At 43.0% G+C, this 24,542-nt stretch overlaps 2 protein-coding genes and 1 non-coding gene across 4 annotated transcripts in view; 2 read left to right on the forward strand and 1 right to left on the reverse strand.

Annotated features, from left to right (window-relative positions):
* The window catches only part of Tspan13 (tetraspanin 13), a 44,478-nt gene extending 43,234 nt beyond the window's left edge, over nucleotides 1-1,244 (forward strand). The window contains exon 6 of the mRNA XM_004652842.2: nucleotides 182-1,244. Within this exon, the coding sequence (XP_004652899.1) occupies nucleotides 182-256 (75 nt within the window). The 3' untranslated portion in view covers nucleotides 257-1,244. The remainder of the gene's footprint in view (nucleotides 1-181) is intronic.
* Nucleotides 1,245-9,124: 7,880 nt separating this feature from the next.
* Nucleotides 9,125-23,674, reverse strand: Agr2 (anterior gradient 2, protein disulphide isomerase family member). Of its 2 annotated transcripts, none has more exons than XM_045136090.1 (8): nucleotides 23,567-23,674; nucleotides 20,062-20,207; nucleotides 19,784-19,847; nucleotides 19,616-19,668; nucleotides 17,658-17,731; nucleotides 14,542-14,605; nucleotides 11,256-11,339; nucleotides 9,125-9,416 (listed from the first exon to the last, which is right to left on the reverse strand). In XM_045136090.1, the coding sequence occupies exons 2-8, from the start codon at nucleotides 20,198-20,200 to the stop codon at nucleotides 9,367-9,369; spliced, it is 528 nt and encodes a 175-aa protein (XP_044992025.1). In that variant the 5' UTR covers nucleotides 20,201-20,207; nucleotides 23,567-23,674; the 3' UTR covers nucleotides 9,125-9,366. The 2 variants fall into 2 exon arrangements, with proteins under 2 accessions (XP_044992025.1, XP_044992026.1); XM_045136091.1 differs by having other exon boundaries at nucleotides 23,585-23,662.
* Nucleotides 11,862-12,065, forward strand: LOC123455428. The gene has a single exon (XR_006633905.1). It is a non-coding gene; the product is annotated as a small nucleolar RNA SNORA73 family (small nucleolar RNA).
* Nucleotides 23,675-24,542: the final 868 nt, after the last annotated feature.

Here is a 24,542-nt window from a genome sequence, read left to right on the forward strand (position 1 = left end):
TTTTGGTCTATTTACTCCTATGCAAAAATTTGATAGATGAATGTAATGAGATTAGACTGGACAAGAGAAGAAACTCCTTTGAACAAAAACAAGCAAAGTCATTGAGAGGTTTCAGTTACTTTATTAATGAACTGAATATGTACAAAACTTATTTTTCCTTTTTTTTTTTTTTAAATTCTAGATCCTGGGTGTTTGGCTGACCTACAGATACAGAAACCAGAAAGATCCCCGAGCTAACCCCAGTGCTTTCCTTTGATGAGAATGCAAAGAAGAGCTTTCATATGATCTTGTTCACTTTCTCTAATTTTAAGTTAAGCTAACTAGCTCACTTAACAAGGAAAACTATCTGAAAAATCACGCTATCAACAGTGGAATTATGTATTTTTATTCTTATGTTTCTCTAAATAAGTTTTTCTGTTTCTATTGCTAAAAAAAATATATACAAATAATTAAGGAAACTCGTGGTACCTGTGATCTACTGTACTCAGTGTCCGGCACTGTCAACTGTGGCCTTTCTTAGCATTTTTACCTGCAGACAAACTTTGTATGGCACTACTGTGTTGATCACATTGTGAACTTAAATATCTGTCTCACTGGACTGTCTGTATGTAATACTGTGCTGTGCAGATATATCCCACTGGATGGAAAGAGTTAATGTTTGTGAAGGCAGGCAAGTAAGAGCATTCTGTGAAGCTCAGTAAGGGAAATCCAAATTCCCAATATTTTTTGTTTTTTTAAGGAAAGATGTATTGTGGTAAAAAAGTGTTAATATAAAAGTGATGATTTAGTTTTAGTAGTATTTCATGATTACATCAATGTATGGTAGAAATAGCTATGTCTTTAGGAAAATTGTGGTTTAGTTTTGACTTTTATAGTCAAGTACAAAGGAAATATGGCCTCAGATGTTATCATGCCTAACATTTATCTTCGGCCTTCAAAATGCAATGAGTTTGGGTAATTTGGAATGTACCTTGACCTAATCTTGATATTCTTTTTTTTTTTTTTTTTAATGATTTGAAGTCCAGAACTACATTTTAAAATAGATTACAGTAAATAAATTGGCCCATGTAGCAAAAAGGTATCTGATTATCTTAAAGGTAACTTTTTTCATGAAATTTCACAGTATTGTAACAGCAAGTCATCAAATTCCAACATATTTGATTGTCACATTTCCCATAATTGGAAAGTGAAATAATATTGTGGTTCTGTATATTATGTTAAAAAAATTAAAAGTTGGAAAACTTTCTTTGTGTATGCGTAATTGAATTAAAGGAAGACAGTAGATGAATTGACAGACCTCATTGGATAGGCTTCTTCCCACTGTAGGTTCTTGGATGGACTAGGAGCTGGGCATTACTATTTTAGTGTCTAATCAAGCCCCGGTCATGGACTCCAGCACTGCTGGTTATCCTCAGACACTTCCTTGAAATGTTTCACTTAGTATTATCTACATGGTGAGAAGAGTATTGTTTACTTATCGAGATTGTTTTTTAAAGAAACCAGTTGTATTTATTAATTCTTTTACATATTTCTTGGTTTCTGGGGATCCCAACTCAGGTACTCTACTTGTCTGGAAGGTCCCTTATCCACTGAACCATCTCCCCAGCCCAGAGTCGTTCATCTTGTTAAGAATGCACATATTCTTTCCTAGTAGTGACTCATTTCCTGTCTTGCATGGGCGTCTTGCGCATGATGTCTCCTTGGCACTAATCTTGATAGCTGTAGACCAAGGAATTTTAGAGCGTTTTGTTGGTATGTCCCCTCTAAGACGCCGTGGCACCAACTTCCAGGGAAACAGGAGTGGCCTACTTTTAGATGCCATACTGAGCTCTGGAGACAACACTGACTGTATTTCTACTGTGCCAGGAACGGGATAGTTAATGGTATCTGACGGGAGATTTTTTTTTCAGTTCTGTCTTCCTGTAAGGCATTCTGTATTTTTCCTGTTTAGGTGCATTTCAAGCAAGTGCTTTTCACTGCTGAGCCATCTCGGCCCTTTTGGTGCATTTCAAAATCTGATAAGGTTGTGGAATCTCCTAACATACTTTTGTTAACATAAATGCTTGCTGTGAAAGAGGCCATCACACAGAACATGTTAGCTTGTGCTCATAGCGATGGCTTGATTTGAGCCAACCCGGTACAAATCAGAGCCTGGGCTGGGTGAGTCTTTTTTTTCCCTACAGGCCTGTGTGGGTTTATGTACGTGTTTGGGTGTGTGTACGTGCTTGTGTGCGTGTGTGTGTGTGTGTGTGTGTGTGTGTGTGTGTTTGAGGCTTGACTCCCCAGGACCCCCATTAGCCAGATGCACAAGGGGGCACATATGTCTTGAGTTCACTTGGCAATGGCTGGAAGCCCTAGCATGCCCATCTTCTCTCTCTGTCTGCCTCTTTCTCTCTGTCTGCCACTCTCAAGTAATTAAAAATAATTTTTAAAAAAAAAAAAGCCGGGCCCAGAGAAGTGCAGCTGGACTTCCTCTGCTTAGGCAGATGTGGGGGTGCGATTGCCAGCTGCTTTATGGTGCATTTATGATGGCTGCTTAGATGCCCCCATTCCACGGTGTCTCAGAGCCCACCGGAGCATGTCCATCCCTCACCACGAATGGCTACCCTGTGACGGCAGGAGGGCCACTGCCCATGTGGCCAAAACGCCACCAACAGGCTGTGGTGTCTGAGGAGGGATAGTTCAGATGGGTGTGTGTTCTCACATAACAACAGATGTCTCTGCAGCAAGCCCAAGACTCTCCTTCCAAGCCTCACATTTCCTTAAAAAGGAACTAATTACTCAAACAGTCCCTCCCTGTTTGCATGTTCTTTAGAACATTTAGAACATTTGCCTAGCTGGCTTTGATGTTGAGGGTGAAATTTTAGCTAGGAAAATAATGCTAATGCAAAGGGGGAGAAAAGTTGGGCTATAATTTCTAAAATCTGAGCTCCCTTGGCTTAAATTCATCTTAGAAACTATTCTTCGGGTAACAGCATGTTTGTTCCATATAAAAACCTGTTTTGTACACTCAACCTTGCTAATATGCCCCTGAATGGAACCTTTCACGGACAGAGAGGAAATGAAGGGTGGGACTTAGTTTTTGGTTTCCTTGATCCAAACCCTCCTACGGTCTTTCTAAATATTTGTCAAGCTGTTCAAGTTTATTCATTCTTTCCAAAATACAATAAATACATGCAAATGTATTACTTTTTTTCAGCTGAAAAAGTACTGAAAAATGTTAGCAACCACATTTATTATATAGTATTTCTTTGTTTTATTATTATTTATTTTTGGTTTTCTGAGTTAGGATCTTGCTATAGCTCAGGCTGACCTGGAATTCACTATGTAGTCTCAGGGTGGCCTCGAACCCACAGCAATCCTACCTCTGTCTCCCAAAGTACTGGGATACTAGTATTTTAAAAAATATTTATTTATTTGAGAAGGAGGGAGGGGGAGAGAGAGAATGGGTGAGCCATGGCCTCTAGCCACTACAAAGGAGCAAATGTATGTGCCACCTTGTGCTTGCATGGTTACTTGGAAATGGAATTGGGGACCTGAGATTTTGCAGGCAAGGGCCTTAATCGCTAAGCCATCTTAGTCTGAGAGAACAGTGTCGTTTATCTTGGGTGTCCTGTTGTAACTGAGTAGCATGGAAAATGGGAAAAGGGAAGTCCTTGCCATAGTCCAGGCCACTGCTCATCATTTGTTTGAGGAAACCCAGCTTGGGACTCACTCCCCAGTGAGGGCTCGCGGGAGTTCCCTGTGTGCTCAAAGGTGCGTCAAGGGCTGGACTTGCCCACCTCTAGTGGGGTGAAATCACTTTTGTTTACTTTCATATCTTACTTTTATGCAGAGGTGAGGTCATAACTTGGCATGTGGCTTTTACATTGCACTTTGAGGTCTAGCTGGAGAAAGGTCTGTTCCTTGTTGAGCTTTTTCTGTCCCTCCCATCCTGTCTCCCTGGTAGGAAGGCTGGGCGGCTACCTAAGAGTACTGATAGTAAAAGAACAAAACAGACGCAGATGATCCTTGGAAGAAGAGGGGTTCTGAAACAGGTGACAGTGGCTTAATCAGGCATGTTGACCATCTTTTATGGGCAATGTTATCAGCATTACATTTTTTTGTTTGCTTTTGTTTTTGAGGTAGGGCCTCACTCTAGCCCAGGCTGACCTTTTAAAAATATTTTTTCAGGGGCTGGAGAGATGGCTTAGTAGTTAAGGCACTTGCCTGCAAAGCTTAAGGACTCAGGTTCAATTCCCCAGTACCCACATAAGCCAGATGCACAAGGTGGCACATGCATCTGGAGGTTGTTCAAAGTGGCTGGAGGTCCTGGCGCACCTATTCTCCCTCCCCCTGCCTCTTTCTCTTTCTCTCAAATAAATGAATGAGTGAACAAATAATATTAAAAAAATATTTTCATTCATGTATTTGCAAGGGGAGAGAGAGGGTGGGTGTGCCAGGCCCTCCTGCCACTACAGACTCATGTCCCACTTTGTCAGTATGGCTTTACACGGGTACTAGGGAATTGAATCTTAGCCATTAGGCTTTACAAGCAAGTACTTTAACTGCTGAGCCATGAGCCATCTCCAGCCCAATTATCATTTTAAAAATGTCTTTTTTCTTCTGGATATGGTGGCACACACTTTTAATCCCAGCTCTTGGGAGGCAGAAGTAGGTGGATCACCGTGAGTTCAAAGCCACCCTGAGACTACCTAGTGGGTTCCAGGTCAGTCTGAACTAGAGCAAGACCTTACCTCGAAAAACCAAAAAATAAAATAAACGCTTCTCCCCCTTCAGATAAAACAATTTGTATGTATGTGTATATATGTATGTATGTATGTATGTATGTATGTATGTATATATGTATATACATATATCTATATTCACCACAAATTATACACACAGTATGAAATTTATTTAACCATTTTAAGCATATAATTCAGTGACATTAAGTACATTTATATTTTGCAACTGTCACCATCATTCATTTCCAGAACATCTTGTCTTTATGAACTGAAGTACTGTAGCCATCCAACAATTTCCTATTCCTTCCTCCTCAGCCTCTGACAACCAGTCATGTATATACATATATACATATATACTCTCTGTGAAGCCCACCCTAGGTATCTCAGCTAAGCGGAATTTTGGAGTGTTTGTCTTTTTGTGGCCTGCTTTTGCACTTAGCCTGCGTAATGTCTTCATGGTCTATCCACGCTATAACGCACGCCAGGGTTTCCTTCCTCTTAGCACTGAACAGCAGCCCGTTACACGTATGGGCTGCATTTTGTCTATGCATTCATCTGTTGATGGACGCTTGGGTTGCTTCCAACTGTTAGCGTTCGTGGGTAGTGCTGCTGTGAGCATGCGTGTAAAGACAGCTGGCTGTACCCTGCTTTTGGGTCTTTTCAGTACACACAAGTGGGGTTGCTGGACTATATGTTGATTGGGGTGCACACACAGAGGTAGGGTTGCTGGGTGAGTGGTGATTTTGACACACCTCCATACTGTTTTCCATGATGACTGACAGGTTTTGTTTATTTATTTATTTATCTAAGAGCAACAGACAGAGAAAGAGGCAGATAGGTACATAGAGAATGGGCACGCCAGGGCCTCTAGCCACTGCAAAGGAACTCCAGACCAGATGTGTGCGCCCCTTGTGCATCTGGCTAACATAGGTCCTGGGGAATCGAGCCTCGAACCGGGGTCCTTAGGCCTGACAGGCAGGCGTTTAACCACTAAGCCATCTCTCCATCCCAATGACTGACAGTTTTACACTCGCACTGTGTACTAATGTGTTTTTTTTTTCTTTAGTAGCTGTACATAAAACTCTGCAGACTGCTTTAGTCATAACATTCTGTAGTACTCTTATTTCTCAGAGAAATCATCCAGAAAATACATTTTCACTTGAAATTTAAGCACAAATGAAAGATTATGAATGGTAAGAGATCAATTTAGTAATAACTATAGATATTGCTAATATCTTCATGAGCTTACAACCAATATTTTCATGTCTGAATCTTCAGTGCTTTTTAAACATTTTTGTAGTTGCAGATATAGTACAGAAATTCATAATTTCCTTTCACTAACTCTGTTTTGCAGTGCTTATTGCTTTTATTGATGTCAGCTTGCTCATTTTGTGTTTAAATCTAAGAACCTACTATATCTGGGAATTGCTGATTTTTTCAGTATGCATAATGTTGCTATTGACATGGTCTTAGAATTCTCTCTTTGAATGATTTCTTTGGGATAAATTCTCAAAGTAGAGGAGACTGAGTCAGAGTCATGAATGTTATTCATGCCTTTTTTCTTTATTTTTTTAATTTAATTTTATTTATTTGAGAAAGAGAAAGAGGGGACAGAGAGAGGGAGAGGATGGGTGTGGTGTGCCAGGGCTCCAGCTGCTGCAAATGGACTCCAGATGCATGTGCCACATGTATACCTGGCTTACATGGGTCCTGGGGAATTGAACCTAGGTCCTTTGGCTTTGCAGGCAAGCGCCTTAACTGCTAAGCCATCTTCCCAACCCCTAATACTTTTTTAAAAAATTTCTTTGAGATAAGGTTTCACTTTTGCCCAGGTTTACCTGGAACTCACTCTGTAGCCCCAAACTCATGATGATCTTTCTACTTCCTATGTCAGCGTCTCAAGTGCTGGAACTAAAGGTATGTTCTAACTTGCCTGGCTTCTTTACAAAGTATTTTTTTTTTAATTTTTAATTTATTTATTTGAGAGCAACAGACACAGAGAGAAAGACAGATAGGGAGAGAGAGAGAATGGGCGCGCCAGGGCTTCCAGCCTCTGCAAACGAACTCCAGACGCATGCTCCCCCTTGTGCATCTGGCTAACATGGGACCTGGGGAACGGAGCCTCGAACCGGGGTCCTTAGGCTTCACAGGCAAGCGCTTAACCGGTAAGCCATCTCTCCAGCCCACAAAGTATTTTTATTTACTTATTTGCAAAGAGAGAGAGAGAGAGAGAGAGGGAGAGAGAGAATGAATAAATGAATGAATATGGGTGTGCCAGGGCCTCCAGCTGCTGCAAATGAACTCCAGACTCACCACTTTGTATATCTGGATTTACATGGTACTAGAGAATTGAACCCAGGTCATTAAGCTTTGCAGGCAAGTGCCTTCACTGCTGAGTCACCTCTCCATCTCTGTCACTGCTTTTGCCACAACTTTGAGTCTATATAGCTCACGCCTTAAATTCTATATGTAGCCCAGATATCCTTGAACTTGAGATCTTTGTGCTTCAACCTCCAGGGTGCTGGGATTACAAGCTTGCATTGCCATGCTTGGCTTTGCTCAGTAAAAATTTAAGGACCTAACATTGTTTTACAGCAGCTTGATAAAAGAAATAAATGTTACTTTTTTGGACTGCAAAAGAACATTTATGGATTGTCATCCAAATTATTTGTTGATAAACTTTAAAACTCTGTGTTCCTCCTGTGTCAGCTCTCAGAGAGCTTTCTCTAGATGGAATGTTTGACTTCTTCCAGTACATGTAGGGCAACTGCTTGTGAAAGGGGAACTGAGGTCCCTGTGACATTTGAGCTTAGGATTTGTGTCACTGAGTCACCAGTGTGTGCGCATCCTACCAGTTAGTGTAATAAGTGAAAAGGGCAGGAAGGCACCCTGGGAAAAATTGATAATGCTTAGGGATCTGTTCAGAAGAAAAGCCAATCAAAGCAAGCAATAGACAACCAGCATGTGAAGGGTTGTATAAACCAGCTCAGTCCAGGGGCCAAGGAAGTCTGCTTAATAACGAATGAACGTGAGATGGTGGAGGTGAGGTAACAGGTAAGGCTGCTCCTTGGCCGGATGCCACACCCTCTCACTTTTCCAAACAGCAGTGACCTCTGGTCTTTGCATCACTGCCTTCCTTCAGTGTCCTTTGCTCTTCTCCCAGACAGTCACATGCCGAAAAGATGAGACAAGTCAACCCGAGTTTATCCCAGGCCAGTTCTCTAGGTCTTTGATTGTCCATATGTGACAAGGCTGCTTCCCTGGAATCCCCCTGGGTATGTTTAAGTGTGCACATGTTCTTTGGATTATCTTTCTACTAGGTTAGTCTTCAGCAGGAGAAAGCCACCTTTCCTATAGGTAGGGCCAAACTTTAACCATCAAACCACAATTAGTAAGTGGGCATCAGGCAGTTTCTGGCTAGCACAGCAACACTGCGTCTGCACAGGACCGCAGTGTCCCGGGCCTGCCTCCCTCCATAGTCTTCCACGCTACGGCATATGGCATTTAGTTTAGTGCTCCTGTGATTAAGCTCATGTCCACTTTTAGACCCTGTTGTGCAGCAAGATGACAACCTTCAGGGTTGGAGTTAGCATTGACTGTCTTGTCCATTTGTGTGGGAGCGTTGTGTGGGTGCTCAGTGGTCCTGTTGGGTGAATGTGCCAGAAGCCAATAGCTATTTTTCTCCTCCCTCCCTTCCTCCCTCCCTCCCATATTCCCTCGGCCCTTTCCTCTCTCTCTCTCCTCTCGCATTTTTTTTCTTTTTCAGTTTTTTTAATTTTGCTTGTTTGTTTATTTATTTATTTGAGAGCAACAGACAGTGAAAGAGGCAGAGAGAAAGAGAGAGGGAACGGGTGCGTCAGGGCCTCCAGCCACTGCAAAGTCCAGGCGCGTGCGCCCCCTTGTGCATCTGGCTAACGTGGGTCCTGGGGAACCGAGCCTTGAACCGGGGTCCTTAGGCTTCACAGGCAAGTGCTTAACCGCTAAGCCATCTCTCCGGCCTTTCTTTTTCGGTTTTTAAGATGGGGGAGGTCTCTCTCTGTCTCCCAGGCTGCCCAGTAATGCTCCTGCCTCAGCTGCCCAGGTACTGGGGTGACGGGAAAATGCAACCATACCGGGTGTTCAGATAGCTTCACTATGAGTTTTTATTTATTTATTTATTTATTTGAGAGCAACAGACACAGAGAGAAAGACAGATAGAGGGAGAGAGAGAGAATGGGCGCGCCAGGGCTTCCAGCCACTGCAAACGAACTCCAGACGCGTGCGCCCCCTTGTGCATCTGGCTAACGTGGGACCTGGGGAACCGAGCCTCGAACCGGGGTCCTTAGGCTTCACAGGCAAGCGCTTAACCGTTAAGCCATCTCTCCAGCCCAGATAGCTTCACTATGAAACACCTTCAGTTCGAGTGTCCACAAAAGGATTTATTTTTTAGAAAATCCATGCCTTACTATAGCAGGTAACAATATTGTGTTCACACATGTATGCTTGAAACCATATATTAAAAAAGCCAACATAGCTGTTACAACATGAAACCCTAATCTAACCAGCATCTGCACAGGGCCTCTCCTTCCTCTGGTCTAGGCTCTGGTTCCCAGCCTCAGGCCCAAGACCAAGTGAAGAGCTTGCGGGGTTTGTTCTTCCTCTACAATTCTGTCTTCAGCAGCTTCAGAGCTTTCTTCATGTTGTCCAACACTAACGGGTGAGAAGTTAGGGCAATTGAGATGGCGTCAGAAATCACACCAGTAAATACAATAAACCTCATATCTTATATCCAAACTTATTCAATGGGTTTGTTTAATGGGGTGCTTTTCAGTCATGTTGATAATCATATTGTAAGATGTTTCCCTATAGCTAAACGTAATGGCTTTTTGTGACAATCTCAGCTCCCCTCCAGTCTCCTCTCCCCACCCCCCAAAATCTCTACAAGCTCTGCCAACAGCAAACAATGTTGGTTAATTTAGAAGCAAAATTTAAATCGTGTTCATGAAAAATACTTGCTAGGTGTGTGCAGCGACTGCAAGTTATTTTAAAAGCATGAGGAGGGCCTATAAAGCCTGAGAAGCCAGATTTGATTCTCCAGAACCCACATAAGCCAGATGCACAAGGTGGCACACGCGTCTGGAGTTCGTTTGCAGTAGCTAGAGGCCCTGGTGCACCCGTTCTCTCTTTATCTGTCTCCCTCAAATAAATAAATAAATAAATAAATAAAAATAATTAGGAAAAAAAATCATGTGAAACATAAATGCTAAATAATGGTGTGTTTGCCATGATTTCATCAAGAAAACTACTAGCACATGTTTATTTTTTTTTTTTAAGATTTTTTTGTTTATTTATTTGCAAGGTGGGAGATGGGAATGGACATGCCCAGGCCTCTTGCCACTGCAAATGACCTTCAGATGCGTGCACCACCTTTCTGCATCTGGCTTTGATGTGGGTACTGGGTAGTCAAACCCAGGTTGTCTGGCTTTGCAAGTTAGTGCCTCTAACTGTGGAGCCGCCTCTCCAGTGTCAGCCCTCAATTTTTTTTTTTTTTTTTTGGTTTTCTAAGGTAGGGTCTCACTCTAGCCCAGGCTGACCCGGAATTCACTATGGAGTCTCACGGTGGCCTCGAGCTCATGGTGATCCTCCTACCTCTGCCTCCTGAGTGCTGGGATTAAAGGCATGCGCCACCACGCCTGGCTAGCACTCATTTTTTAAACAATGAAACAGAGGCTGAATCATTTGCTCAAAGTCACACAATTAGCAAGTGCCACAACAACTTGCTCCACAGCCCAAATGTCTCCATCACTATCCCTTCAGCAGGGATTTGTGAAAATGAGGTGTGCTCTCTAGTGAAGGAAGAGGCCCATGTGATAGACACCGAGGAACTGCTTAGTCACTTCTAGAAATAACAGTACATGCCTGTTCTACATGGAACTGTGGTAGTTCCTGTATGGAGTACCTGCCTGTAAGAGTTCAGTCATATTAACTCACATGCAGCTCTCAAGACTGGTCAGTATTTGGCACATGATTCCCCTTATCCTTGCAGCTCCTCCTAGAGACCTTGCTAATGGACGGCAGCGTCCTCCCTGCTCACCAGGCCCAGTCTCTCCTTCCCAGCATACTTAACTATTCAGAGTCAACACTGCCTGGCAGAAAACTCTGTGAGGATGAAGGTGTCCAGTGTGTGCACACTGAAGAATATGGCTACTGTGGCTCATTTCATCCATGCTCACTTAAAATTAGAAGCAGCGTGTGGATAATGAACAGTGAGGCTCTGGCCAGCCACTGCAATTGATCAGAAGTGGTTCCTAGGATAAAACCCAGGTCTTCCACTGGGTTTTCCTAAAGAAAAAGATCCCCATCCTAAATGATTTATCCTCAATTGAGATTAAAAAATTAAAAAATGATGACGAGAGCAGATAATTTGTCTGAGAACATTCTCATCAAACAGCTTCTCTGTATCCTTGCCCACCTCAACTGGGGCCTCCTATCCCATCCCTATGGCAAGTTTGCCACTTGGGCAACATCCAAGTTGGAGGTGGCACTTACGCAGAGCTGTGTCTGAAGGTTCGTAAGCATAGAGACGGTTTGAGTATCTTCCCGTGATGTCGGCTCTGACAGTCAGGGATGGGTCTGCAAAGAGCAAGCACAAGGGACAGAATGTTTTGTTTCCAAACAGCCTCTACGTGCTTCCAGGTCTGAGAAAGGAGCAGTGTGTCCCACAGTGGAGCTCCACTCCATCCATTCTGCTACCCAGCCTCTGGCTGTTAACCGCTGGGAGTATAGCTGCACAGTACTGTTTAGAGAAAGGGTTTTAAAGCTGCCATCCTATCAAAAGTGGTCTAAGGGCTGGAGAGGTGGCTTAAGGTGCATGCCTGTGAAGCCTAAGAACCTATGTTCTACTCTCCAGATTCCATGTTAGCCAGATGCACAAAGGTGAGCCAAGCGCAAAATTGCACATGCCCACTAGGTGGAGCAAGCGTCTGGAGCTCGATTTCAGTGGCTGAGGCCCTGGTGTGCCATTTCTCTCTTTAAAAAAAAAAAAATTAAAAGTGGGCTAAGAACAGGACAATACCTGTTTTGTTATTCTTGTTTTGTGAGTGAAAACCTTAGCATTCTGTAATACAAATTTATTTTAAAAATTTTAGTGATCTTCCAACGTGGATATCCTGGGAGGTCACTCTCCCCAGGCTCTGTCCTGGTGGCGTAGGGGAGCACAGGGTTCTGCCCTATGATGTACAGTCCCTTTCCAGGACATTGGAGATGAAGCTGGGCCTTGAGTCTGTGCCTGCATATTCCTACGGCTTCTCAGAGTCCTGTGGACCATGACTGAGGAGATAAACCATGCAGGAAACATTATAAAAAAAAAAATTTTAGCGATCATATTTCTGTTGACCTATATTGCCAAGAACTACCAAAACTCATGTCTAACACTAGTGTTTAGTTGTTCATTTATATAACTATTGTTATATTTTTGAGACAGGGTATTGCTCTGTAGCCTAGGCTGGTGTAGAAGTCACTGTGTAGACAGACTGACCTTAAACTCATTAGAACCTCCTCCCTCAGCCTCCTGGGTGCTGGGCTTACAGGCACGAATCATCAGGCTGGCTTTTAACTTTTTTCTTTTTAAATTTGTGTATGTATTGTGTTGTGGCATGTGGTGTATGTACATGTATGTGCCGATGTGTGGATTCCATGTGTGTGCATGTAGAGGCCAGAGGAGAACATCGAGTGCTCTTGTCTTTATCACTCAGCTGCCTACTTACTGGAGACAGGATCTCTCCTCTCACAGCTTAGAGCTGCTGACTGTCAGCAAGCTCCAGCCATTCTCCGGTCTGTGTCCCTAGCAGAATGGGGCTACAACTTTAAAAAAATTTTTTTTTGGGTTTATTTTTATTTATTTATTTGAGAGCAACAGACAGAGGAAGAGGCAGAGAGAGAGACAGAATGGGCACACCAGGCCTTCCAGCCTCTGCAGACGAATTCCAGATGCGTGCACCCCCTTGTGCATCTGGCTAATGTGGGTCCTGGAGAATCAAGCCTCGAACTGGGGTCCTTAGGCTTCACAGGCAAGCACTTAACCACTGAGCCATCTGTCCAGCCTCAGCTTTTTTTTTTTTTTTTTTTTTTACATGGGTTCTGGGAAGTCAAACTTGGTGGTCTCTGCCTGACAGGCCCTCATGCTTAAGTGAAAATTGCTCTTAACTGCTGGGATTTCTCCTCAACACCATATGTATTTTTTAAAACAAAAGAATGCAAGTCACTAAGAATGAGATAAATAAGCATGGAACGCCTCTTACTATTTTGTACTTAATTATCAATCAGGCACACTTTCAAAATAGATATTTAAGAGTTTTCTTTCTTTCCATTCCTTTAGGTTTAAATCTATTCTGTCAGGCTGGATGTGGTAGGACATTCCTCTTGTAATCCTAGAACTTGGAAGGTGGAGGCAGGAGGGTCAGGAGAAGTTCTAGGTCATCCTTGGCTACATAGTGAGTTTGAGGTCAGCCTGGAGTACATGAGACCTTATCTCAACAAGCAAAACCAAACAACAACAACAACAAAACCCCTAAAACAGATAAATTCATCCTGTCACAGTTTATGTGCAACTGGTCTGAAAACTGGGCAGAGGAGGGCAGGTGAGAATCATCTACGTGCTTGTTGAGTTTGTCACATTTCAGAATGGTGGACCTGGCCCAAGAGCAGTAAATTAACAAAGGCAGACATTTACTTGACAAAGACTGAATAATGATATTTCTGCATAGGAGGATACACAGGCAGTAGTTAATAGTTTAATCTTTGTAATGAATTAACAGAAGACCTTTAAACACCTACTGCTGGCTCATAACCCTGGCTATGCATAGGAATCACCCGGAGGGCCTTGAAAACTGTGGCTGCTGCATCCCACCTCCAGAAATCCTGATGTCATAGGTTTGAAGGGCAGCCAGGGCAGCTTCGTCTCTAAGGTCTCCAGGTGATTCTCACATGCAGTCCACATGGAGGACCAGTGAGCTGTCAAGCGAGTGTTGTAGAGTTGGAGCTAAGGCTAAAGGCAATGGGCATGGTGGATCCTTTCTCAGAACCTTCTGACTGAAAAGAAGTCCTGCACAAGTTTTGGCTAGGCAGCCTCCAGAACCCTCCCAGGGCTGATTCCAACTGTTCTAAATCCCAGCTGTAGCAAATCTATAAAATGAAAGCTCTCTTTTAGCCTTCCTCCTTTTCTTCGCTATCTCTTGTTCTTTTTTCTCTTCCCTGTTTTGTAAATGCAAACTTTGCTGAGTTACCTAGGTGAACCACTTGGTGGGAGTGAGTTATGCTAAGGGATGGATTTAACCATGGATTCTCCTTAAATGAATATGACTTCCATGAGAGACAGACTCCATATATTATCCAGCAAACACGTATCTATATAATATAGAGAGTCTACGCACAGGTTCATGCTGGGACCTGTGGTGATGGGCACAAACTCATACAGCCTCTGCTAAGTTTATTAGATCATCTCCAGATAAGTTCAAGTTCAAAGCTGAGGCACCTGGGGGCAGTGAGCGAACCATGGTGCTTCTTTCTCAGATGTGCTTGAGACAGAAAAGGGCAAGTTCAAACAAGCAGATGAGAGAAGTCACCTGTGGAAACAGGTAGGCAGTTACATTTTCTAATGAAAGGACTCTGTGAAACTTAAAGGCATGTCACCCTCACTGGAATGTCGTGCCCCTTGCTGGAGCTTGGTGACCTAGGCCATAGAGAAGCGACATCAAATGGGTATAGAACAGGAAGTGATAAGGCAGCACTTGCATAATCTTCAGAATGTGTCTCCTGTCATTGACACTCTACTCACCCACAAACAAGATTCTGGGGACATACTGGCCATCGGGAGAAAGATGCTTGTCAGTTGTTTCATACTAGATCAGGCAAAAATAAGAGAGAAAAAAAAAGATCAAGTTTAGTTTGTTTGCTCTTCAGTTGTTTTCAGACTTGCTACCACAATTTAAGGTGTCCATGATTTCATGAACCAGAAAGAGGCCCATGGGAAGGTAAGTGAATTAAGAGAGGGTTTAAGAGGGAAAATGGATAATGGAATATATACAACATTAAAACAGAAGTTGGGGGCTACACAGAGGAAAAAGTAGGCCATCAGGAGAGGGCAGTGGGTGGACGAGAAGACTGGGCAGGAGGGTCATCAGAACGAGCAGGTATGAAAGTGTCACAGTGAAACCCACTACCTTATATGTAACTAAAAAACTAATTTCAAAAGAATGTGCCCATCACTGTACCATGAAATAAGGTATCGTCAGGGTTATTTCTTCCACAAACAGTTAACAGTACAGACAGGGAGAGGCACTGTGCATGAAATAATAAGATAGAACAGAATGCAGTGTAGAACATGAAGAAAAAACCTGAAAGGATGATGTGCAGAAAAGCAATGTTCAAGGGGGCAGAGACTATAAGGAGTTATGGTTGAGGAAAGTATCCAGGATGAAGGAAGAGGGTACAGATTAATGGAAAAAAGGGGGAAAAAAGTTACTTTTTGAAGAATTATAGAAACACAGGATCCACCTATCCGTTTTTATTCGAACTTATGGATGTTGCATGACCACACTTCCCTTTAATGAATGAGTAATTTGCTGAGCGTTACAAAGTGGAAGAGGGCTGAGGATCATAATGAGATGTGATAGGAATGTGCTGGGGTGCAAGCTCCCCTAGGACTTGCTGATGTGGGAGGGAGGGGAGGAGGGATGTTGCAAGATGAACAGAAAACAAGGCTACTCCATACAATGGGGCAGCATGTGTGAAGGTGTGAAGAGGAAGTGCTTTCTGGGTTGCCAAGCGACTGGGAAGGTCAAAGTATTGGGGATCAAGGGTACAGTGGTGAAAGAAAATGCTAGATCTGCTTCAGGGTCCTGTCATGGGTGGTCTTGTGTACCATGCTGCAGTGTCCTCATTTGTTGAGACATAATTCATGACCATTGCATAGATCCTTAATACAGCCTCCAAGACTCCAGTGTGGTGTTTAGAGTGCTTACCCTGACAGCATGTGTGAGCAGGTGGGTAGGGAGTGTTTAGTGAGCCCAGAGGAGGTTAGGCAAGTGGTGGTGGTGGCGAAGTGTCATGCTCCTGAGTCTATGAAGAAGAAACATTCTGCAATATTTAGAATTTGGCAGCACGGACCTTCTTGACTGCACAGGTGAGCAGGAGAATTCAGTCTAGAAAAGTAACAAGAGCAAGAGAGTGAAGGAAGCAGAGCTATTTGAGAAGTCTGTACAAGGAAAGCAATTCTGTGTGCAACATGTGACGTTCACACTAACTATGGGAAGGGAGAACATGCTTGGTAGACAAGCTCAAGTTGAAAGTTGCTGCATGGTTGGATGTGTTGTAGGAATTAGTGTAAAAAATCACTTAAACATAAGAGCAGATGATCTGGCCCATAGAGAATTCCAAATTATGAAATAGAAGTGGGTTAACTTGAGATTCAGCAAACCATGGACATGAAGATATAGAAGAGGGAGAGGAATCTATGGAAGGAAACAGAGAAGAAATTGCGGGTGGTGTTGCACTTTGCAGAAAGTGAGAAATGCTCACGAGGAAGAGAAGATGTGATTAGTTAGAGCTGGGCAGTTATTATTTACTTGCAAGGAGAAATGGAGAGAAAGAGAGAGAGAGAGAGAGAGAGAGAGAGAATAGGCACACCAGAGCCTCGTGCCACTGGAAATGAGCTTCAGAGGTGTGGCCACTTTGTGCATCTGTCTTTATGTGGATACTGGGGAACTGAACCCCAGCTCATCAGGCTTTGCAAGCAAAAGCTTTTTAAAAAAAATTGTTTTGTTTTATCTTTATTTATTTATTTGAGAGCAACAGACAGACAGAGAGAAAGAGGCAGATAGATAGAGAACGGGCATGCCAGGGCCTCCAGCCACTGCAAACAAACTCCAGACGCATGCGCCCCCTTGTGCATCTGGCTAACGTGGGACCTGGGGAATCGAGCCTCGAACTGGGGTCCTTTAGCTTCACAGGCAAGCGCTTAACCGCTAAGTCATCTCTCCAGCCCAAGAAAAAGCTTTTAACCATTGAGCAATCTGTTCAGCCTTATAGTCATTTTTAAATTCACTTTTGGAAGGACAGTGGACTCCCATTTGCCTACTGAGTAGGAAGAATTTGCATAAACACCAGGAGGGGTGTTGCTGGTGAAGTGAGATGGAATGTTTGAAGTGGAAGGACAAGAGGTGTGAGTGGATTTGAAAGCCACTGGGCTGTCCCGGGAGAGCAGTGCTGGATTAATAAGCCAGGACTGTAGGGATGGGCAAAAGAAGTAATTTGCAAAACACAAATTCAATTACTACAGCAACACAGACTTAGTGACCACAAAAGAATATTACTTTCTGATTAGGTAATGCTAATTAATTACTGCAAAAAAGAGAAATTACAAAAACATTATTAATAAAGGCATCAGGGATGGAGCTCAGTGGTGGAGTGCTTGGTTGGTAGGCATAAGGGTCAGGGCTTCACCTCTGGCAATGGAGAAAGGGATTTTAAAAATCACGGATTATGGGTTGGAGAGATGACTTAGTGATGAAGGTGCTTGCCTGTGAAGCCTAAGGAACTTGGTTTGGTTCTCCAGGTCCCATATAAACCAGATGCACATGGTGGCACATGCATCTGGAGTTCCTTTCCAGTGGTGAGAGGCCCTGGTGCTCCCATTCTTACTCTCTCTCTCTCTCTCTGTGTGTGTGTGTGTGTGTGTGTCCTTCTCTATGTCTGTAATAAATAATAAATCAGAAATTCTTTTAAAGTCATGGATTATTAATAAATCTCTTTGATTTCAATCCTATGAGATAACTACCTAAAGGAAATCCCAATTACTGGGGCATGCCTGAGGTGCACAGGAAAAGGGTGAATCATCTATATTTCAGATAATATGCCATAAGGAAACATTGGTGATATGAAAAGCGAACTTACAACTAGATTGAGGAGAACAAACTGATCTGCCAATTTCTGGATTTCTTTATTTTCAGCAAACACCTTCTTTAAAGCTATAATAAAAGGAAAAAACCATAAGGCATCCATCTTAACCTTGATTAAAACCCTTATTCTCTGTGTGTGTGTGAATTGTATTTTATTTTATTTTATTTTTTTGGTTTTTCGAGTTAGGGTCTCACTCTGGCTCAGGCTGACCTGGAATTCACTATGTAGTCTCAGGGTGGCCTCGAACTCTCGGCGATCCTCCTACCTCTGCCTCCTGAGTGCTGGGATTAAAGGCGTGCGCCACCACGCCCGGCTTTGAATTGTATTTTAAATACAGTATCCTAGTTTTCCCTTTCAACAAATGATTTGTGAAATAATTTTTGTACTATTGACAACATTTGCATTTTGTATTCACTCTCTCATTCATTCATCCAGTCGCTCATCTACCCATCCATCCACTTATTATTTGTGGAATAGCTGCTATGTGGGAGATACAGTTTTATGCATAGGAAAGTGTGAAGTGAATAGAAAGGCATGTGTTACTTCCATAGAGTTCAGATGTTTGCATAGGAGACACACTATAAACAAGTATACATTAAATATATAATAATTTTGGCTAGGAGATGGCCCAGTAGTTAAAGGCACTTGTTTGCAAAGTCTGCTGGCCCAGGTTCAATTCTCCAATACTCACATGAAGCCAGATGCACAAAGTAGCACATGTATCTGAAGTGCATTTGCATTGGCAAGAGGCTTTTGTGGGCTCAATCTCTCTCTCCCCTCTCTCTCTTCTAAATAATAAATTAAAAATAAATAATTTGAAAATAATATAAAGGAAAGTCTTCAGGGGCTAGGGGCAGGGTAGAGGGTACCAAAAATCATTAAAGGATGGAAAGATGATCAAATTACAGTTTGCTCAAATATTAAAGATCTCAAAAAAAAAAATCAAAAAAGGAGTTACGACATCTGTGGTGGTTTGATTCAGGTGTCCCCCATAAACTTAGGTGTTCTGGATGGTAGGTTCCCAGCTGATGGAGATTTGGGAATTAAAGCCTCCTGGAGGGAGTGTATTGTTGGGGGCAGGCTTATGGGTGTTATAGCCAGTTTCCTCTTGCCAGTGTTTGGCATACACTTCTGTTCCTGTTGTCCACTTTAGGTGGGCCAGGGGGTTATGTCCACCCTCTGCTCATACCATCATTTTCCCCTGCCATAGTGGAGCTTCCCCTTGAGTTTGTAAGCCAAAATAAACCTCTTCTCCCTCCCCCCCCACACAAGCTACTCTTGGTTGGGTGATTTCTACCAGCAATGCGAACCTGACTGCAACAGTAAAGAGGTATTGAGGAGTGGGGTTGCTGCCAGACACATGACTGTGTGGCTTTGGCCTTTTGGAGCTGATTTTCAAGAGGATTATGGAAGGATTTGAAACCTTGGCCTAAGAGATGCCTTGCAGTATTTTAACTACAGCTTGACTGACTATTCTGGTCAGAGTTGAAAGACCTGAATGCAGTAAGAACTATGTACTGTGAGGTTTGGCTTATGAGCGTGAGAAAGAGCTTTGCCTGGACTGGGATAGCAGTTTGTGTGACAAGCTTGCTGTTATGCCCATGTCCTGAGAAGTTGTGCAGGGCTACTTTGCGTAGAAATGAACTGATGTGAGCAGAGGGATATGGCACAGAGAGAACGAGTGAGCATGGGCACACCAGGGCCTTCTGCCACTGCACATGAACTCAAGATGCATGTGCCACTTTGCACATCTGGAATTACATGGGACTCAGATCTTGCAAACAAGGGCCTTTAGCAGTAGAGCTATCTCTCCAGCCCTTAAATATGTATCTATTACATAAAAGATGTCTTCTTGTTCAAGTGTGCTAGGTTTCGAGATAACGGTGAGTGATTCCAACCCAGGCCCTACCTAAAAGGCTATCAAAGAAACCATATTTAGAAGAGTAAGTTACCTTGACTGTGTGGACACTCATCCAAGTGGTGAATAATCATTAAGGGTTTGTTGCTGTGAGAGACACAAAAGCGCCATGGTTAGTAGGCAGGATGTCATGTATAGCTAAAGGTCACTAGGTGGCGCTCTCTGGAGCCTCCATAGGATCCTGTGTAACACTAGTCTTTACCTTGATTTGGATTTGTACAAGGCTTCTTCATAAGTCTGAGTCCAGATGAGTTGGTCACCCCAACCTAGAACAAAATGAACCAGTATATTAAAAAACCATTATAGTTTTAGCCCAAAGTCTGCTGGGAGTAGTTGTTATGACCGGTATAGACATATCAAGTATGCTAACTCTAGGAAGACAGCCTCCCCAAATACCTTCAGCATGCACGGATAGTCACCAAGGGTTAGGAGCTCTTTCCTAATTAAGAAGTTGGACACCAACGAAAAGCTGACTCCTACCTCTGGAGAGGGTCTGGGGCAGTTTGGGTCGAGATTCCTTTGTGTCCTTTTTGGCTCCAGACTTGACTGTGGTGTCTTTGGCCAGGGTGTAGGACAGGGCCACAAGGAGTAAGAAGGCTGACACTGAAATTTTCTCCATGGCGAATCTACATGGGGGAAAAAAAAAAGAAACGGAATCTGCAGGTTGTGTCAAAATACTGTAAAGCAACAGAAACTAGATTGGACACATGAGGTTGGAGCGAAAAGCTACCATCCATGCATGGGCTTTTTCTAGGAATTTTTAGCATGGAGTATCTGTCGTCAACTACCTCTTTCTCCATCAGTGGATATAACAATATCTAATGTATTTTTTTTATTTATTTATTTGAGAGCGACAGACACAGAGAGAAAGACAGATAGAGGGAGAGAGAGAGAATGGGCGCGCCAGGGCTTCCAGCCTCTGCAAACGAACTCCAGACGCGTGCGCCCCCTTGTGCATCTGGCTAACGTGGGACCTGGGGAACCGAGCCTCGAACCGGGGTCCTTAGGCTTCACAGGCAAGCGCTTAACTGCTAAGCCATCTCTCCAGCCCTCTAATGTATTTTTATCATTCAATAGAAACAGATCAAGTCATTTTAAGGAAACGTGCAACTAGTTACATGTGTATGCTCTTTTGCTAAGGAAATTTACACTTAAAATTTATACTTAAAAAGGTGTAGTGTTGGGCTGGAGAGATGGCCTAGTGGTTAAGCACTTGCCTGTGAAGCCTAAGGACCCCAGTTTGAGGCTGGATTCCCAAGGACCCACGTTAGCCCGATGCACAAGGGGGCACATATATCTGGAGTTCATTTGCAGTGGCTGGAGGCCCTGGCACACCCATTCTCTCTCTTCCTCTGCCTCTCTCTCTGTCACTCTCAAATAAATAAATAAAAATGAACAGAAATTTTTTTTTGTTACACAACAAAGGATAGAATTTTTTTTTGTTTTATTTTTACTTGAGAGTGACAGACACAGGGAGAAAGACAGATAGAGGGAGAGAGAGAGAGTGGGCATGCCAGGGCTTCCAGCCTCTGCAAACGAACTCCAGACGTGTGCGCCCCCTTGTGCATCTGGCTAACGTGGGACCTGGGGAACGGAGCCTCGAACCGGGGTCCTTAGGCTTCACACAGGCAAGCGTGTAACCGCTAAGCCATCTCTCCAGCCCCAGAAATTTTTTTTAAAAAGAAAAAGGTGTAGTGTTAGAAGACACCTTGTTGGAAGGTACCTCTCCTTCCACCTTCCCCATATTTCATTCTACAGACTTGGAAACTGCAGTTCCGAGACAGCTGAGAAGCTGTTTGAGATGGCCACACAGCAGATGTCTGGATCTTGCCAATTTTTTTGGTGTTGGCTCCTACTTTCCCTCCCTAAAACAATTGCATATTTTAAAATTTTCCATTAAGATGGACACACTGCCATCAAGCAATGAAGTAGAAATAGTGTGACCAATTCCTTATTTCACCTAGAACCTGCCAGTTTGGTCATGTCACTGAAGACTTGTGCTTATGCAGCTCTGGCCCTAGTCAAAGTGCACTCAAAACTGCCCAGATCTGAGTCCACTCGGATAACTTAAGATACGCGGGTGTGAACATCCTTGGGGTCCTCTGTGGGGCCTTTGTGGGTATGTGGCTGTGGGAATGCACTCTGGGTCACTCTCAGAAATACTCTCAGAGATTCGTAACACTGAGATATAAATCCAAGGCTGTTGCTTTGTTAAAAATCCCTTTTCCTCTCTCTGCTATTCCACAGTTAATTACCATGAAAAACTGCAGCAGATACCCATGGCCAAGAATTTGAACAGCAGAATAAGTGCAATGAGTGAGGAGGAAGGAGGGAGCTAGCAAGCCCCGTGAGTTGCACTGCACGCCCCTAAGGGCCGTGAACCATTACATGGGCACTGGAGATGGAATCTGGTTGAAGCCAAACACTAACATTGTCCAGAAAGTGATGTGAAACTACAGCATCCACTTCTGACATTGTGTGGCTTTTGAATTAAGTCAAATCAACTGTGCCCAGGAATCACGATAGACTGTCATTTATTAGTGCTTGCAAGAGCAAAGATGCACATGATCTGAGAGTTGTAGTGAGAACCTTTACTAAGCAATGAATGATGTAAAGAAAAGTTGCTTAGTTACCAACTCCAAGTGAGGCCTAGTATTTACCCATTTTGTTCAGGACTTAGCATGTTATCACCAAATGGCTTACTCAAAAAGACAAGCAAAAGCAGGGACACTATTTCTTCATTTTCTAATTCATAAAGACACAGAAATGCAATAATAACTTTTGCCTTCTAATACTCTGCATAAACAATCCAAGCATACTATAAGTCAATAATGTGCAACCCTCTTAGTATGATTTCTTTTTAATCACAAAAATTATTAAAGAGCTTAAGGTGAAAAAGAAAAAATATAACAGCATGAGAATTATACTTCTAGAATATGAGTTAGTTCAGAAATATAGATTAAATACCTTCAACTTATTAACAAATATTTGATTTTATATTTTATTTTTATAACCACATTTATGTGTATTTGTAAAAGTAATGATAAATGCATGGCAAATGCTTTATTTAGTCCATTAGCAGTTCTTGTTGTAAAGTGGCTATTAGGACCCTTGCAACAGCTCTACAGATTACTGGTTGGAACTATTGATATATCACATATGTTTTATGACAGGATGCTTCAAGAATGGCCAATAGAACTCTTGCTGTGCAAACATCCTGCTTAGGGTGGCTATCTGAGATTCACTCTACTGAGTTCTGTGATCTGAGGAGATTCCTCCCTGCCAAACTTATGCTTTATAAACGTCTTCGTACATCCCTCGGAACCCAATGCTAACCTGAGAAGACACTCATCATTTGGAAGTCCCCCACCGCACGCACATGTAATGATAGTCCGAGGCCAGTCAGTATTGGCCCGTGTTTAATAAGGAATGGACCTGCTGGAAGGTCCAGTGACTGCTGCCCTGCTTCAGGAAAGCACCTCGCTCTCTCCTCTGAGTGCCTCATCCATGAATTTTAAACTGCAGAAACACAAGAATTCTTTTCACCAGGCAAAGAAAACAACTTCCTGCTTTGCAATCCTGTACTGTGAGGGAGTCCTTCTGAGCTGGCTTCTCTCAGAGGATGAGTCTGCTCCCTTTGCTTTAGCCAGTGGGACAGAAACAGAGCCTTAGGTGGTGACCGAGATGAACCTGGCTTCTGACCCCCTGCTTGAAAGGTAGAGAAAGTTCGGTCACCACTCCTCAACCTCAGGTTGGTAAGGCAGATGGGCAGGAATATAATAGGGCCCTTCCAGCTCTAGCCAAAGAAAGGGCCCAGTGAGCTTTCTCTGGAAATTCCATTGTCTTCTTTCCAAAGCCCAATTCAGTGCCCTGGGAAACTTGCACTCCTCTTGTCTGTTGATTGCCTGCGACTTGGCACAGCAGTCAGAGAGGCCAAAGCTCACTCAAGCAGGTGCAAGCGCAGAGCTATTGTGCAGAGTCTTACCTGGCTCTTCCCACCCACCTGCTCCGTGCGAGCTGCCCCGGGTGCAGTCCAGGCGTCTGAGGTCTGAGTGTGCCAGAGCAACCCTGAGCCTCTATTTATGCAGCCGAGCACACCTCAATCCCACCCACTAATCCTGTTTTTACGTGTTACTAACTCAGAAGCAAACTTGCCTTTTCCTAAGCAATTGTCTTCCCTGCGTTCAAAAGTTCCTTGCTTTTCCGATACATGGTTTAAAAGCTACGCTCTTCAGTATGCTTGTTTTTAACTGTTTGTGAAAGGGTATTGTGAGTAGGTTTTGGAAAAGCTGGGCAGTGTGCCAAATCCAGGTAAGCTTTAAATGAAGACATTTGATTTGCCCAAAGGCTGATTTGTCCTTATGTGATTGGATGGAAGTTGTGGTCTAGATTTTTTTTTTCTCCCCTTGAGCCAATTACCTTTGTTTAGCTGAAAACCAAACAAAGCAACAACAAGAAACAACCCCCCCCAATACCCTACAAGTGATGATTCACAATTCTAACCCTCATAGTCACACAACCTGCCGTGCTCCATTACCATACAAATCATTTTCCACAATATACTTCCTCTTGAAAAAAGGCACATTAACGATAGGTACTTAGTACTTAGACTGTTTCAAAACTTAGGAGGTTATTGGAGAGAATATCTAACTCTGTGGGTTTGTGGTAATTTCCTGAGCAGTGGATATATGCAGCAAGGTCTTCCACAGAGCTCAGTGATATTTCATAAATATTTTCTTATTTAATGGTAAGCTTTCCTGCTACACATTCAGGATGCCACTCACTTCATTTTTTAGACTCAGAAATGAATGCCTACAACTAGTTTTCTTCTTTTTTTCACTCAAGATTTTTCCACTTAACTCACTGAGAATTTTAAGACTGGAATTCAGATTTTCTGTTAGAAAACTTCAGTCCTGTGCTCTGTTCATGGATTTTTATGCAATCCTAAAAGTTCAGAGCAG

This window comes from Jaculus jaculus, chromosome 16 (genome assembly GCF_020740685.1).
Source record: "Jaculus jaculus isolate mJacJac1 chromosome 16, mJacJac1.mat.Y.cur, whole genome shotgun sequence".
Taxonomy (NCBI): domain Eukaryota; kingdom Metazoa; phylum Chordata; class Mammalia; order Rodentia; family Dipodidae; genus Jaculus; species Jaculus jaculus.